General features: G+C 42.7%; 3 protein-coding genes across 3 annotated transcripts; 1 reads left to right on the top strand and 2 right to left on the bottom strand.

The window, feature by feature from the left end:
* Positions 1-2,104: 2,104 nt before the first annotated feature.
* On the top strand, positions 2,105-3,248 carry LOC117042826 (zinc finger protein 2 homolog; the record flags this gene model as incomplete). The annotated part of the gene is made up of 1 exon (XM_033142483.1): positions 2,105-3,248. A coding segment is annotated over one exon (789 nt), but the record flags the coding sequence as incomplete, so codon positions are not given.
* A 2,246-nt stretch (positions 3,249-5,494) lies between these two features.
* Positions 5,495-6,353, bottom strand: LOC117042802 (DCN1-like protein 5). The gene has a single exon (XM_033142452.1). It carries the CDS (start codon positions 6,351-6,353, stop codon positions 5,649-5,651), a length of 705 nt encoding a protein of 234 aa, XP_032998343.1. The 3' UTR covers positions 5,495-5,648.
* A 7,372-nt stretch (positions 6,354-13,725) lies between these two features.
* LOC117042574 (oocyte zinc finger protein XlCOF6-like) lies at positions 13,726-15,484 on the bottom strand. The gene is given in 2 exon segments (XM_033142113.1): positions 13,726-13,906; positions 13,908-15,484. Coding segments are annotated over 2 exon segments (1,758 nt in total).
* Positions 15,485-16,733: the final 1,249 nt, after the last annotated feature.

Genomic DNA, 16,733 nt, shown 5'->3' with positions numbered 1-16,733 from the left:
ACTGGTGTGTGGTAAGGGGACGACAGAGGATGAGATGGTTGGACAGTGTTCTCGAAGCGACTGGCATGAGTTTGGCCAAACTGCGGGAGGCAGTGGAGGATAGGGGTGCCTGGCGTGCTCTGGTCCATGGGGTCACGAAGAGCCGGACACGACTGAACGACTGAACAACAACAACTCCACACAAAGGGAGACTTACCCTTCAACAGCTAAACCTCTGGGGCAGGAAAATGCCTGCAGGGGCTCTGAGGCTCCCTTTGCTTCTTCCTCCCTCCCAGGAACCTGCAGCTTCTGAGCTCCTCAGGAAGGATGGAAGAGGCTGATCCTGCAAACCTAGCGAGGATGGAAGGAGGAAGATGGACGGTTGACCTAGTCAGGCTCCCTCCTGAATCCCTTGACACGACCTCTGACTGTTCTCTCCCAGGACTGTCAGAGAGATCTGGTGAGTTCCAGGAGAGTGGAGATAGGTACACAGATGGATGGATCGATAGATAGGTGGTGAAGAGGAAAACCATCCAGGCTTTTGAATTTTAGGTGCTATTTCCACTGCAGACTGATCTCCCCTTCTTGGACAAGGTTCTTTAAAATAAATAAATAAATAAATAAAATAGCAAATACATTTATAACCAAATAAATTAAAAATCCATAAACAGAGACTACTCTGCATCTCGTGACTTCCCACCATCCCCTCCCTGGGTCATAATATTACCACCTACAACTGCATATCAGTCCATTGTCCATATTTTTCTATCCATCTGAATTATCCATGATCTTGAATACCTTACAAGTTAGGTTAAAATCCTGCTAATGTTTTCATCTCTTTACAATGGTCTCCTAGATAAATTATAATTTCCACCAATTCTTGTCCTTTAGTTTTCTCAAGGAGATCCTCTTCCAGGCACGACTCTAGTTGTCGTCGTCATCATCACAACAACAATAATAACAGTAACAATAATGTTATTATTTATATCCCAGCCATCTAGGCAGCTGGGTTTTCACCACAGAAACAGTGAAAGACTTCCCCTTCAACAGCTAAATGTCTGGGGCAGGAAAATGCTTGCAGGGTCTCTGAAGCTCCCATTGTTTCTTCCCTCTCAGGAACCTGTGGCTTGTTTTCGCTTCTGAGCTCCCTTGGAAGTTTGAAAGAGTCTGATCCTGCAAACCTAGCGAGGATGGAAGGTGGAAGATGGACAGTTGACTTGGTCAGGCTGCCTCCTGCATCTCTCCCCCAAACAGTTGAGCATTCCCTCCCAGAGCCCTCAAAGAGACCTGGTGAGTTGCAATGAATAAGATATTTGGGGCAGGGATGGATAGAGACAGGAGGGGGAAAGCACATTGGCAAGGGGTTTCCTTGAAACCCTGAAAAGCATTTCCCCCTTTGCTCCAAAGCAGGTGTCGAATGAACTTTATTGATGGTGGAAACATTACAAACCATCAACAGACTTACACGGGGGGGAAACCTTTTAAGTGTACTGTGTGTGGAAAGAGGTTTAGTGAAAGGTTAACACTTAGAAAACATCGATAAATTCACATGGGGGAAAGACCATTTAAATGTATGGAATGTGGAAAGAGTTATAGTCATAATGACATTCTTAAACTACATCAACTAATTCATAAAGACATCTGAAGGCAGCCCTGTTTAGGGAAGTTTTTAATGTGTGATATTTTAATAAATTTTTAATATTTGTTGGAAGCTGCCCAGAGATGTACTCCAGAGATGGGCGGAGTACAAATAAATTATTATTATTATTATTATTATTATTATTATTATTATTATTATTATTATACAGGGAGAAAACAATATAAATGTGTGGAGTGTGGGAAGTGCTTCAGGGAGAGTGGAAAGCTTACAAGACATCAACGGACTCACACCGGAGAGAAACCATTTAAATGTATGGAGTGTGGAAAGAGCTTCACCGAAAGTTGGAGCCTTCATATTCATCATCGAAGTCACTCAGGGGAGAAGCCATTTAAATGTATGGAGTGTGGAAAGAGCTTCAGTCATAGTTCAAGCCTTATTTTACATCATCAAACCCACACAGGGGAGAAACCATTTAAATGTATGGAATGTAAAAAGAGCTTCAGTGACGGGGGAACACTTAGAAAACATCAACTAATTCACACAGGGGAAAAGCCATTTACTTGTAGGGAGTGTGGCAAGAGCTTCCGTCATGCTAGTTCACTTAGAGTACATAATCGGACTCACACAGGGGAGAAACCATTTGAATGTCTAAAGTGTGGAAAGTGGTTCAGCCGAATGACACACCTCACTTTACATCAGCGAACTCACATGGGGGAGAAACCATTTAAATGTATGGAGTGTGGAAAGACTTCCTCTGATAGTCGAACGCATGCACAACATCAACGAACTCACACAGGGGAGAAACCACTTAAATGTATGGAGTGTGGAAAGAGGTTCAGTCTTGGCAGCTCACTTACTTCACATCAGCGAACTCACACAGGGGAGAAACCATTTAAATGTATGGAGTGTGGAAAGAGGTTCAGTCAAAATTCACATCTTACTACTCATCAGCGAACTCACACAGGGGTAAAACCATTTAAATGTATGGAGTGTGGAAAGAGTTTCCGTCAGAGTGCACACCTTTCTTTACATATAGATACTCACACAGGGGTGAAACACTTTAAATGCTTGGAGTGTGGAAAGAGCTTCAATCGACGTGATAAACTTCGTGAACATCAGAGAACTCACACAGGGGAGAAACCATTTAAATGTATGGAGTGTGGAAAGAGCTTCAGTCAAAATTCACATCTATCTTTACATAAACATACGCACACAGGGGTGAAACCCTTTAAATGCTTGGAGTGTGGAAAGAGCTACAGTCGACGTGATAAACTTCGTAAACATCAGAGAACTCACACGGGAGAAACCATTTAAATGTATGGAATGTGGAAAGAGTTTCCATCAGAGTGCACAGCTTACTTTACATAAATATACTCATACGGGTGAAACACTTTAAATGCTTGGAGTGTTCAAGGAGCTTCAGTTGGAAGAATAAAAAAATACTCGCACAGGAGAGAAACAATTTACATGTATGGAGTGTGGAAAGAGCTTCAGTGAAAGTTGCACCCTTAATATTCATCATCGGACGCGCACAGGGGAGAAACCATTTAAATGTATGGTGTATGGAAAGAGTTTCCTTCAGGACACACCTTATTTTGCATAAACATACTCACACAGGGGTGAAACACTTTGAATGCTTGGAGTGTGGAAAGAGGTTCCGTCAACCTGATAAAAGTTTTCACCGGAAAACTCGCACAAGGGAGAAACAATTTTAATGTGTGGAGTATAGTTAATGTTTCCCTCGATGTTCATTATTTTACATAGAATTGTAGAATTCTAGAGTTGACCATGGACATAATTTGAGGGATTTTTGGATGGGGCACTGGAAACATTCGCTATATTTTGTTCACTTCTCTGGAACAAATGAACTTCAAAGGCAGACTAGCATGGAGAATTTGCAAAGCATGATATGCTGACAGGCGAAGTGAGAAACTCTTTTTATCAAGGAAGAATGTATAACCGTGTCCAAAAGAACATTGGTTTTGCCTACAGAAAGCAAAAAACCCCTGATAAAAACAGGACGGAACTGGCAATGAACAACAGTAAGAAATATCCTCTGAAAAGAACAAAGACAATGAGGAACTGGCGGTGGGCCATGGATGGATGATAAAGGCCTGGAACACGTATGCATCTCTTAAGTACAACAGCAAAGGTAACTGGTCCAGCAGGAGAACAGGAAAAGAACCGTGGAGACTCTGTCCTTCTACAAGCCAACCCACAGATGCCAAAGGAGGAAGAAGACTATAAAAAGGACACTCTGTCTGCCCTCAATGTTGCCGGGACCAGCGCTACAACCCGACATGCACAGCTCTTGCGTGAGGCTTGATCAACCCACGTGATGGGCCTTCTGAGTATTTGTATGAATGCGTGAGTGTTTGCACCTCTTGGTACCAATGTATTAAGGTATACTTGACTATACGAAATAAATGTTACATGAAAGGTGTGTAAACCCAGATCTGGACTCCAACGTGTCTTACTGAAAGTCCTATAGCATACAGATATCACTTGTCTCTCTGGATTTCAAAAGAACCAAGTTACCACGGTTTGGTGACAGAATCACGACAGTGGATGTTTTTCACAATATGTGGGCTAATCGGATTCCCAATGCCAACTAGTGATTTTTGTGTGTGAAAACATCTATTAATAAAATAATTATCCTCATCTATCCTTTTCTGCGGGTGGCGCTGTGGGTTAAACCACAGAGCCTAGGTCTTGCCGATCAGAAAGTCGGAGGTTCGAATCCCCGCAACGGGGTGAGTTCCCATTGTTCAGTCCCTGCTCCTGCCAACCTAGCAGTTCAAAAGCATGTCAACGTGCAAGTAGATAAATAGGTACCGCTCCGGCGAGAAGTTAAACGGTGTTTCTGTGCGCTGCTCTGGTTTGCCAGAAGCGGCTTAGTCATGCTGGGCACATGACCTGGAAGCTGTACGCCGGCTCCCTTGGCCAATAAAGCGAGATGAGCACTGCAACCCCAAAGTCGTCCATGACTGGACCTAACAGTCAGGGGTCCCTTTACCCTTTAAACTTTTCTGCATCCTATTTCTTTCTGACTCCAGACACAACCATAAGTATATGTCTACCTGTAACTCAGGATAATACCATGTATCTGATGAAATAGGAGACTATAGTTTTTGTAATGAATTTTTTTGCCTTTAGGGTGCTACAAGACTTCTGTTTGCTGCAACAAACTAACAAAGCTACCCGCTCTGGAAATCATTCTTATTAATTTCATTTCTATTCCACTTTATATTTTAAAAGAAAAAAAATCTCAAATCTGTTTGCAACACATTAAAACATCAAATAAAACAATCCAGAATGAAACACATTTACACTTCAAGGAAAATATTTCAGATCCTTCTCTATGCTACATTTTGCTTTCTCCGTATTTACCTACTTAAATTTATATAGCTACCCCAACGCAGAAGGACTTCAGGAAGGCAGGGTGGTGTAGTGGTGAGTGTCAGACAAGGACATGGCAAATCCCCACGGTTCTGTCAATTTGCAGCAGAAACATGCTGTGCACACTACTGATTGGCCAGTTTTATGAGGAATTGGCTAGTACCTGTGACATCTCATTTATACATCTTATACAATAACAGCATTTGCTTTTTGCACAAGAGAAGCCACACACTTTTTTGAAAAAACAAAATAAAATTAAAAATTCCTTCCAGTAGCACCTTAGAGCAGTGTTTTTCAACCTTTTTTGGGCAAAGGCACACTTGTTTCATGAAAAAAATCACGAGGCACACCACCATTAGAAAATATTTAAAAAAATAACTCTGTGCCTATATATATATATATATATATATATATATATATATATATATAAAGACTGTTACAAATCTGAATCTTTATTGTTCTGAAATGCTAGAAACTTAAGACGAAACCCTCCAATTTTCAGTCTCAGATGAGGTGTGGTTCAATGCCCATTTCACATGTAACAAGGCTTCCTTTAAAAATAAAAGGGGAAAAAATGACTAAAGTTCATAAGGATGTGAACGCAACCCTTGGTTTTGACTCAGTTTTTGCAACATCACAAGATCCAGCACCTTCTTCAAAGCTGCTCTTGCTATGATGCTTGGCGAACCTTTTGCCACTCCACAAATTCATCAAGAAGAACAGGCCATGCCCCATCTTCATCATAGTTGCTAAGATCTGCATGGACAGTTCTGCTGAATTCTAACACATTGTACCACTGATCTTTGTTAATTACTCTGTATTTTGACTGCTCCAAGTATTGGTAAAATATTGAAAACAGAGGCCACGTTCTTCCAAGCAGAAGAGCTAACATAGATTTTGCAGTGTCAATATCCAGACTTCTCTGGTCTTTATCCCTTGCAAAATCAAAGGCATATCTGTAGATATTCTTAAATGTTGAAATATCATTCAGTTGCGAGCGCAAAAAATCAAATTTACTCTGCAGCTTTTCTGTGCAGTCACATTGTAATGAGGTCATCCCCTTTAACCATTCTTCCTTTGTAAAAAATCCCATGCTTTCAGCCTCCAGTTTCCAGGCTAAAACTAGCATAATAATATTTTCAGGTTCAACGCCAATGTCCTCACAGAATTTCTCCATTCCTTCTGGCCCTACCACTTCATCCTCACCTGCATATTCATAAAACCAAGCCAGGCACTTCTTGCTTGAAAAATGCTCCTCACCGCTTATCACTTTACTAGAAGCTTGAGACCTGCAGTAGCTGCTGATTTTGCACTTCTTGAGGCCCGTCTCGTCCCCCGCCTGCCCCGAGGATTTGCGCTTCTTCTTCACGGGCATCTCCCTCGGTTCGCCCCGGACGGGGGCGCGGAGGCGGAGGGCCGCGGGGCCCCTCGGGAGGGGGGAGGGAGCCGCCGCCTCTTCCTTCCCTCGCAGCTGAGGAGGAGGAGGAGGCGGAGGAGGAGGCGGAGAAGCTGCCGGTGCCGTCGCGGCTCTTGCCTTCCTTCCTCTCAGCTCGCCGCCGCCGCCGCCGCGCCTGGTAGATTCAGGCGTGGGAAGGGGGATACTGTGGTGGGGAGCGAAATAAAGAGCTTTCCTGAGGGAGAAGCGGCGGCGGTGGCGGCGGTGGCAACGCTGGTCCTCTGTGCCTATATTGACTACATATAAAGTAATTTTTCCCACGGCACACCAGGCAACATCTCGCGGCACACTAGTGTGCCGCGGAACAGTGGTTGAAAAACACTGCCTTAGAGACCAACTAAGTTTGTTCTTGGTATGAGCTTTCGTGTGCATGCACACTTCTTCAGATACCAGTGTGCATGCACACAAAAGCTCATACCAAGAACAAACTTAGTTGATCTCTAAGGTGCTACTGGAAGGAATTTTTTATTTTATTTTGTTTTGACTATGGCAGACCAACATGGCTACCTACCTGTAACTGGATCTATTTGAACTTGCAGTATAATGTTGAAAGGACTGTAATGTACTTGATTACAGGTAGGTAGCCGTGTTGGTCTGCCATAGTCAAAAGAAAATAAAAAATAAATTCCTTCCAGTAGCACCTTAGAGACCAACTAAGTGGTTGAGAGCCAGTGTGGTGAACCGGGTTCGTTTCTCTGCTCCGCCACATGAAGCTGCTGGGTGACCTTGGGCTAGTCACACTTCTTTGAAGTCTCTCAGCCCCACTTACCTCACAGAGTGTTTGTTGTGGGGGAGGAAGGGAAAGAGAATGTTAGCTGCTTTGAGACTCCTTTGGGTTGTGATAAGGCAGGATATCAAATCCAAACTCCTCCTCCTCCTCCTCCTCCTCTTCTTCGATTGTCCTTGGTATGAGCTTTCATGTGCATGCACACTTCTTCTGGTACACTGAAATAGAAGTCACCAGACCTTTATATATAGTGAGAGAGTAGGGAGGGATATTACTCAGAAGGGTGGTGGGAATGGGTGATTGGCTGATAGGTGTGGAAAACCTGTTGACGGCTGTTAACGACTACAATTGGTCTTACAGAAAAAAGCAAGGGGAGAGATGGCTAAAGATAGCTTTGTCATGTATAATGAGATAAGAATCCAATGTCTTTGTTCAGCCTGACATCAATACCAGGAAAGATTCTAGAGCAGATCATTAACCAAACGGTCTGTGAGCACCTAGAAAGGAACGCCGTGATCACTAAAAGTCAGCATGGGTTTCAGAAAAATAAGTCATGTCAGACCAATCTGATCTCATTTTTTGACAGAATTACAAGCCTAGTAGATGAAGGGAACGCTGTGGATGTAGCCTATCTTGATTTCAGCAAGGCCTTTGACAAGGTGCCCCATGATACTTCTTGTAAAGAAGCTGGTAAAATGCGGGCTAGACAATGCTACCATTCAGTAGTTTTGTATCTGGCTGGCTGACCAAACCCAAAGGGTACTCATGAATGGCTCCTCTTCATCCTGGAGAGAAGTGACTAGTGGGGTGCCACAGGGTTCTGTCTTGGGCCCAGTCTTATTCAACATCTTTATCAATGACTTGGATGATGGGCTTGAGGGCATCCTGATCAAGTTTGCAGATGACACCAAATTGGGAGGGGTGGCTAATACCCCAGAGGACAGGATCACACTTAAAAATGACCTTAACAGATTAGACAACTGCGCCCAAGCAAACAAGATGAATTTTAACAGGGAGAAATGTAAAGTACTACACTTGGGCAAAAAAAATGAAAGGCACAAATACAGGATGGGTGACACCAGGCTTGAGAGCAGTACATGTGAAAAGGATCTAGGAGTCTTGGTAGACCATAAACTTGACATGAGTCAACAGTGTGATGCAGCAGCTAAAAAAGCCAATGCAATTCTGGGCTTCATCAATAGGAGTATAGCATCTAGATCAAGGGAAGTAATAGTACCACTGTATTCCGCTCTGGTCAGACCTCACCTGGAATACTGTGTCCAGTTCTGGGCACCACATTTCAAGAAGGATACTGACAAGCTGGAACGTGTCCAGGGGAGGGCAACCAAAATTGTCAAAGGCCTGGAAATGATGCCTTATGAGGAACAGCTTAGGGAGCTGGGTATGTTTAGCCTGGACAAGAGAAGGTTAAGGGGTGATATGATAGCCATGTTCAAATATATAAAAGGATGTCATATGGAGGAGGGAGAAAGGTTGTTTTCTGCTGCTCCAGAGAAGCGGACACGGGGCAATGGATTCAAACTACAAGAAAGAAGATTCCACCTAAACATTAGGAAGAACTTCCTGACAGTAAGAGCTGTTTGACAGTGGAATTTGCTGCCAAGGAGTGTGGTGGAGTCTCCTTCTTTGGAGGTCTTTAAGCGGAGGCTTGACAGCCATCTGTCAGGAATGCTTTGATAGTGTTTCTTGCTTGGCAGGGGGTTGTACTGGATGGCCCTTGTGGTCTCTTCCAACTCTATGATTCTATGATTCTATGTGTTGGAAATGTAAAGAAAAAGAAGGGACTTTTTATCATATGTGGTGGGAATGTAGAGAAATTTTAAAAAATTGGGAAATGATTTATAATGAATTGAAAAAAAAAATGTTTAAAAGGACTTTTGTTAAAAAGCCAGAAGCTTTTTTATTAGGAATTCTAGAACAAGATATATCCAAAAAAGATCAAGAATTTATTTATGTATGCTACAACTGCGGCAAGAGTTTTGCTAGCACAAGGATGGAAGAAAGAATAAAAGAATAAACACCAACGAAGGAACAATGGCAAGAAAAATTGATGAACTATGCGGAATTGGCAAAAGTAAGATATAAATTGCGTGAAAAGGACAATCAGGACTTCAAGGAAGAATGGGGACTTTTTACAAGCAATTTGAAAAAAACATAAATGGACTTAGAATCACTGGTAGGAATTGAATGAACATACACAAATTTTATTGGTACAACATGAATTTGAATAATATGAAAATAATATTTACAGGTGTATTACATGCAGAAATAACATATACCAACAAAACAGTTATGGGAGCTGGGAGAAGTCTTGGAGGGGGGAGAGGGCGGGGGGAGGAGGAATGGGGGGAAATGTATTTGATTGTAATGTTGATAATTTGTATGGATTTAAAACTTTTTCAATAAAAATTTATATTAAAAAAAATGACCAGTGTAAAGTTTTGTAAATAATAAAAGACTCTGAGAAACAGAACCAAATGGTTTTTTATTGCTGTAATGTGAATTTCACTAAGCGATAGCTGGAATGCTGCTGCTGCTGCTGTTGCTGTAAGGAAATAAAAGATGCAGGAAAACCTTTCTGTAAAAGCAACTCTGCTGCAGAAAGAAAATGAAACCTAAAAGTAGATGCTCATGCGCCAACAATGTAATATACTCATTCATTCAGCCTGATTTAGACAATAAAATCATGAAATAGAGGGGGGATAAAGACATCTATAAAACATTGGTAATCCAGACACAGTAAACACATAAAATGTATAAAAGACTCAGCAGCCACCATTAAATAAAAATTTAAATTTAATTTATAAAATCTCGGCTAAATATCTTCTAAAACCTCCAAAGAGCTCTTCTTTGGAGGTCTTTAAGCGGAGGCTTGAGAGCCATCTGTCAGGAATGCTTTGATGGTGTTTCCTGCTTGGCAGGGGGTTGGACTGGATGGCCCTTGTGGTCTCTTCCAACTCTAGGAATCTACGATCTCAGTAGTTGAGTATATAATCAACAGATACTGTACTGGAGTACAAATTCATTGCAAGTAGATACTTTAAGCTTCAAAGGAGACTCCAGTAGATCTCTCCGCAAAGAATGTCGAAGAGAGGGCAGTCCAAAATTATATGGTGTATTGTATCTGGTGTATTCATACCACAAGTGCAAATCTACAAAGAAGCTAATTTATGATGATATAATTTCCCCCCCTGGACTACAGTTCATTTCAGCATCACGGCATGCATCTGGTGAATTAGACCGGCGTGGTCCAACGTGCAACCCACAAGGCCTTTGTGGGAGAAACTGTACAAGTGCAGAGCACATCCTAAACACCAAAGAACACGCCCAGGTGAAGAAAGCGGTGTAAAGGTGTTGAAAGAAGTTGGACTGGAGGACATGGAAGTATACAGACACAGCACTAACTATTAAAATGTTTAGGATATCTTCTGAAACACCAGGGAGCTTGCAAGGAGCTTCAACCTATATGGTTAGGATTCTCCAGCTTTTGGAGGCAGAAGGCTTACTTGGGAACGTGCAAAACTCTTGTGGATCTTGAAAGCACACGTGCACCCCAATTACATGCAATTATTATTGTGGGAGTGAAAATATAGAGCAGTAGTTCTCTTATAGTTATGGTAGCTATAGCTACATTTTTATGCAACTAGTGAGGCAGAATATAGATGCAGTTGCAGACACAGCTTGTATCTGCATGTCTCTCTTTGAATATTTATCCTTTTAGTATTCTACATCTATTTCAGTGGGTCTGTGCACAGGAGGGCTAGCACTGATTTGTCTATCATCCCTGATCATTGACCATGTTGACAGGGCTAATGAGAGAGTCAAAATACAAGAATAGTTGAGGTGGCTCATTAGTTTAAAGACTGTTGGACCACGTGTGAGTTGATACTCTAACATACCGTATTGTTCGCTCCATAGGGCGCACCAGACCATAGGGCGCACCTCGTTTTTAGAGGAAACAAGATAAAAAATATTTTTTTCTGGTTTTCCTCCTCTAAAAGCCCTGTTTTTTTGAGGATCAGCTAAATGTTTTGCAGCTTTTTTTGCAAAGGGAAAAGCCCTGTTTTTTTGAGGATCAGCTAAGTTTTGCAGCTTTTTTTGCAAAGGGAAAAGCCCTGGGTTTTTTTGAGGATCAGCTAAAAGTTTTGCAGCTTTTTTTGCAAAGGGGGAAAAGCAAAGCTCCTTTTGCAAAGGGGGAAAAGCAAAGAGGAAAAGCCCCGTTTTTATGGAGTTCAACTCACATTTCTGCAGCTTCTAAAGGAAAGGGAGCCTTTTCTACAGTTTCCAGACAGATAATCTAATCAGCCAGTCACATGTTGCTGGGGGGAAAAAACAACCTCCCTCTGCAGCACATTCAACAATGGAGGGCGGGGCTGAAAGGGAGCCAGGACTCTTACCTCTCTCCCGATCTCTTGCTGCTCAGCTGCTGAGCGGGGTCCTTTCAACACCCCCTTTTCTCTTTGTAAAATAAAAAGCATGATCCTCTTTTGGCCCCTGGGAAATTCAGCTCCAGGGACCACCATTTGCTCCATAAGAAGCACAGATATTTCCCCTTACTTTTTAGGAGGAAAAAAGTGCATCTTATGGAGCGAAAAATATGGTACTTGTCCTAATTCTAAATTTGTGGGAAGATGGTTACCTCACCTTGGGAAGAACTAGGCAATCGGCCTTGCTGTTCTCTCCCAGTCTACCTGAGAAGCTCATTGTGTAAAAAAAAAGCTCACCTAGCTCTTACACACTATTATTATAGTTTAGAAACTTTTACCACTGTAGCTAAGCCAAATTTTACTGCCTGTGTTTTCAGACATGTATGGAAAATCACATGAACCTGAACTTTGGAGAGTTTGTAAGTAAACCATTTTTAGCTTACCAAATGTGTTTCTTCCTATGCCAAGGGAAGAGTGAAGCTTTGGCGTATCTTAAAGGTCTTTGTGAGGTTTGGAGCTTTCAGGGTTAAATAAGCTCAACAGTTCACCCCTCCAACAGGGAAGATGTGTCACAACACCCGGGGTATCTGCTGTATGCGAAGCCTATGTGATTTATGTGACGCGCTGTTTTTTCAGTCCTGCTTTCGCTTTTGACCGGGCAACATTTCTTCCTTAAGCCCGGGAGAGAAGCTCCGTGATTTTTGTTGTTGTTGTTCAGTCGTTCAGTCATGTCCGACTCTTCGTGACCCCATGGACCAGAGTACGCCAGGCACGCCTATCCTTCACTGCCTCCCGCAGTTTGGCCAAACTCATGTTAGTAGCTTCGAGAACACTGTCCAACCATCTCATCCTCTGTCGTCCCCTTCTCCTTGTGCCCTCCATCTTTCCCAACATCAGGGTCTTTTATAGGGAGTCTTCTCTTCTCATGAGGTGGCCCAAGTACTGGAGCCTCAACTTCAGGATCTGCCCTTCTAGTGAGCACTCAGGGCTGATTTCTTTAAGAATGGATAGGTTTGATCTTCTTGCAGTCCATGGGACTCTCAAGAGTCTCCTCCAGCACCATAATTCAAAAGCATCAATTCTTCGGCGATCAGCCTTCTTGATGGTCCAGCTCTCACTTCGGTACATTACTACTGGGAAAACCATAGCTTTAACTATACGGACCTTTGTCGGCAAGGTGATGTCTTTCCGTGATTTATATGCCTGTAAATAAAGCTTGCTTGACTTGAAACAAGCTGGACTTTGTGGGAGTTTAATTGATGGCAAGAAAGGCACACATACCGTTGTGCAAGAAGAAGTTTGAAGTTTGAACAACTCTGCAAAAGCACTGGAGAAGCAGGGAAACGCAGCAGGAAGCGTTGCTGGACACCACTCCAAGTGCTATACTGGTTTGGAGGCTTTTCCAGTTAAAACCAAAAGCCCCAACAGTGTTAAAGCCTATATTTCCATGCTATATTTAGCTGCATATTTTTCCTCACCAATGAAGAATCACAGGCCCGAAAGAGACCCTTATATGTCATCAAATCTCAACTCCGCCAATTGTATAATAGTGTATCATTCCCACAAAAGATGTCAAATAGTATAAGGTGCCCTGCTGCCCATACTCATACCTACTGCAGTATGGTACACTGGCTAGAATATTGAACTAAGACCTGGGAGACTTGGCCATGAAGCCCACTAGGTGCCCTTGGGCAGGTCACTGCTTCTCAGCCTGAACTGCCTCACAGGGTTGTTGTGATGGTGAAATGTAGCAGAGGGTATACACCACCCTGAGCGGATTGGTGGAAAGGCAGGTTATTAATGAATAAACAAAAGAGTACATACTGGACTAACAAAAGGGTAGAATGGAATAAACTGGCATGCATAGCTGAGTTGGTAGAGCATAGGACTCCTAATTTCAGGGTCATGGATTTGAGCCCCACATTGGGGGGGGGAATCTGCATTGTAGGGGGTTCACTTCCCATTGTTCCAGGGAAGTGAACAAAATACAGTGAATGTGTTTCCACAGTGCCCCATCCAAAAATCCCTCAAATTTTGTCCAGGGTCAACTCTAGAATTCTACAATTCTATTTTAAAGGAATGAACATCGAGTGAAACATTTACTATACACCACACATTAAAATGGTTTCTCCCCTGTGTGGGTTCTCTGATGTTTACTAAGTGTATCACGTCGACTGTAGCTCTTTCCACACTCCAAGCATTTAAAGGGTTTCACCCCTGTGTGAGCATGTTTATGTAAAGTAAGGCGTGCACTCTGACGGAAACTCTTTCCACACTCCACACATTTAAATGGTTTCTCCCGTGTGAGTTCTCTGATGTTCACGAAGTGTATGATGTCGACTGTAGCTCTTTCCACACTCCAAGCATTTAAAGGGTTTCACCCCTGCGTGAGTTTGCTGGTGTGTTCTAAGTGCTCCACTGTGACTGAAGCTCTTTTCACACTCCATACATTTAAATGGTTTCTCCCCTGTGTGAGTTTGCTGATGTCTCCTAAGGGTTCCACTCTGACTGAAGCTATTTCCACACTCCATACATTTAAATGGTTTCTCCCCCGTGTGAGTTCTCTGATGTTCACGAAGTCTATGATGTCGATTGAAGCTCTTTCCACACTCCAAGCATTTAAATGGTTTCTCCCCCGTGTGAGTTCGCTGATGTGAAGCAAGTGTGCCATTATCACTGAAGCTCTTTCCACACTCTAGACATTCAAATGGTTTCTCCCCTGTGTGAGTCCGATGATGTACTCTAAGTGAACCAGCATGACGGAAGCTCTTTCCACACTCCATACAAGTAAATGGCTTTTCCCCTGTGTGAATTAGTTGATGTTTTCTAAGTGTTCCCCTTTCACTGAAGCTCTTTTTACACTCCATACATTTAAATGGTTTCTCTCCTGTGTGAGTTCTCTGATGATTACTAAGTTTATCACGTCGACTGTAGCTCTTTCCACACTCCAAGCATTTAAAGGGTTTTACCCCTGTGTGAGTATGTTTATGTAAAGTAAGATGTGAATTTTGACTGTAGCTCTTTCCACACTCCAAGCATTTAAAGGGTTTTACCCCTGTGTGAGTATGTTTATGTAAAGTAAGATGTGAATTTTGACTGAAGCTCTTACCACACTCCAAGCATTTAAAGGGTTTTACCCCTGTGTGAGTATGTTTATGTAAAGTAAGATGTGAATTTTGACTGAAGCTCTTACCACACTCCACACATTTAAATGGTTTAACCCCTGTGTGAGTTTGCTGATGTCTCAAAAGGGCTCCACTCTGACTGAAGCTCTTTCCACACTCCATACAGTTAAATGGTTTCTCCCCTGTGTGAGTTCGTTGATGTTGTGCATGCATTTCACTATCAGAGGAAGTCTTTCCACATTCCAAACAGTTAAATGGTTTCTCTCCCGTGTGAGTTCGCTGATGTGAAGTGAGGTGTGCCTTTCGGCTGAACCACTTTCCACACACTAGACATTCAAATGGTTTCTCCCCTGTGTGAGTCCGATGATGTACTCTAAGTGAATTAGCATGACGGAAGCTCTTTCCACACTCCATACAAGTAAATGGCTTTTCCCCTGTGTGAGTCCGTTGATGTTTTCTAAGTGTTCCCCTTTCACTGAAGCTCTTTTTACACTCCATACATTTAAATGGTTTCTCCCCTGTGTGGGTTCGATGATGTAAAATAAGGCCTGAACCTTGACTGAAGCTCTTTCCACACTCCATACATTTAAATGGTTTCTCCCCTGTGTGAGTCCGTTGATGTCTTGTAAGCTTTCCACTCTCCCTGAAGCACTTCCCACATTCCACACAGTCATATTGTTTTTTTCTTGTATGAATTAGCTGATGTAGTTTAAGAATGTCGTTACGACTATAACTCTTTCCACATTCCATACATTTAAATGGTCTTTCCCCCGTGTGAATTCGGTGATGTTTTCTAAGTGTTCCCCTTTCACTGAAGCTCTTTCCACACTCATTACATTGAAATGGTTTTCCCCCTGTGTCAGTCTGTTGATGGTTTTTACGTTTTCCACCATCAATAAGGTTCATTCCACATTCTGCAGAGTTCTGTTGATATTCTGCACCACCTGCTTTGGAGCAAAGGGGGAAATGCTTTTTAGGGTTTCAAGGAACACCTTTGAATGAAGGGTAATAATATAAATTTAATAAATTATTATGATTGTCTAGAAAAAATAAAAGTGGGAGAAATGTTTCAAATAAATAAATAATGTATAATTATTGAAAGCATTCCCACAACACCCCTTCCCCATATTTCTGTATTAGTTTAGGTCATCATCATCATTTAAGCATGTAGTGGGGAGGAAACATGCAAAATCAAAACCCCGTGAGAGGAAAAAGGTTTCTTGCTTCTCTATGAAAGCAGATTCCAGAAACTAAGAGGAGCATGGGAAAAGGCCTCTCTACTCCCTTCTTCCTGCCTTTTCTCTCCTCTCCATCTTCTCCCCTTGCCAATGTGCTTTCCCCCTCCTGGCTCTATCCACCCCTTCCCCCTTCTCTTATCCATTGCAACTCACCAGATCTCTCTGAGGGTCCTGGGAGGGAATGCTCAACTGTCTGGGGGAGAGATGCAGGAGGCAGCCTGACCAAGTCAACCGTCCATCTTCCCCCTTCCATCCTTGCTAGGTTTGCAGGATCAGCCTCTTTCATCCTTTGCGAGATGCTCAGAAGCCAAAACAAGCTGCAGGGTCCTGGGAGGGAGGAAAAAGAAATGGGAGCTTCAGAGACCCTGCAAGCATTTTCCTGCCCCAGAGGTTTAGCTGTTGGAGGGTAAGTCTCCCTGTGTGTGGAGTTACCACCCACCATTTACATGGTGAAGGAGGGGTGCCTTCCTGTTCAAACCCACCATGCATGAAAACCCAGCCGCCTAGATATAACATCATCATCATCATCATCACGACTAGAGTCATGCCTTTTGTGTCTACTTTTATCTCTGTTAGATGGGAGTTTTGGCACTGCTGCCTCCCTGGCCACAAGCTCCCAGTGACTTCAATAAAAAAACCCCACAGTAATAACAATTGTTATTGTTATTGTTATTGTTATTATTATTATTGTTGTTGTTGTTGTTGTTGTTGTTGTTGTTATTGTTATTATTACCCCGCCCACCTGGCAGGGTTTCCCCAGC

Source organism: Lacerta agilis, chromosome 2 (genome assembly GCF_009819535.1).
Source record: "Lacerta agilis isolate rLacAgi1 chromosome 2, rLacAgi1.pri, whole genome shotgun sequence".
Classification (NCBI taxonomy): domain Eukaryota; kingdom Metazoa; phylum Chordata; class Lepidosauria; order Squamata; family Lacertidae; genus Lacerta; species Lacerta agilis.
The sequence above is the reverse complement of the archived record's forward strand: the minus strand, read 5'-3'. Positions and strand labels throughout refer to the sequence as shown.

Coding starts and splice junctions, on each gene's coding strand:
- LOC117042802 (XM_033142452.1), bottom strand. CDS start 6,353: ATGCCCGTGAAGAAGAAGCGCAAATCCTCGGGGCAGGCGGGGGACGAG.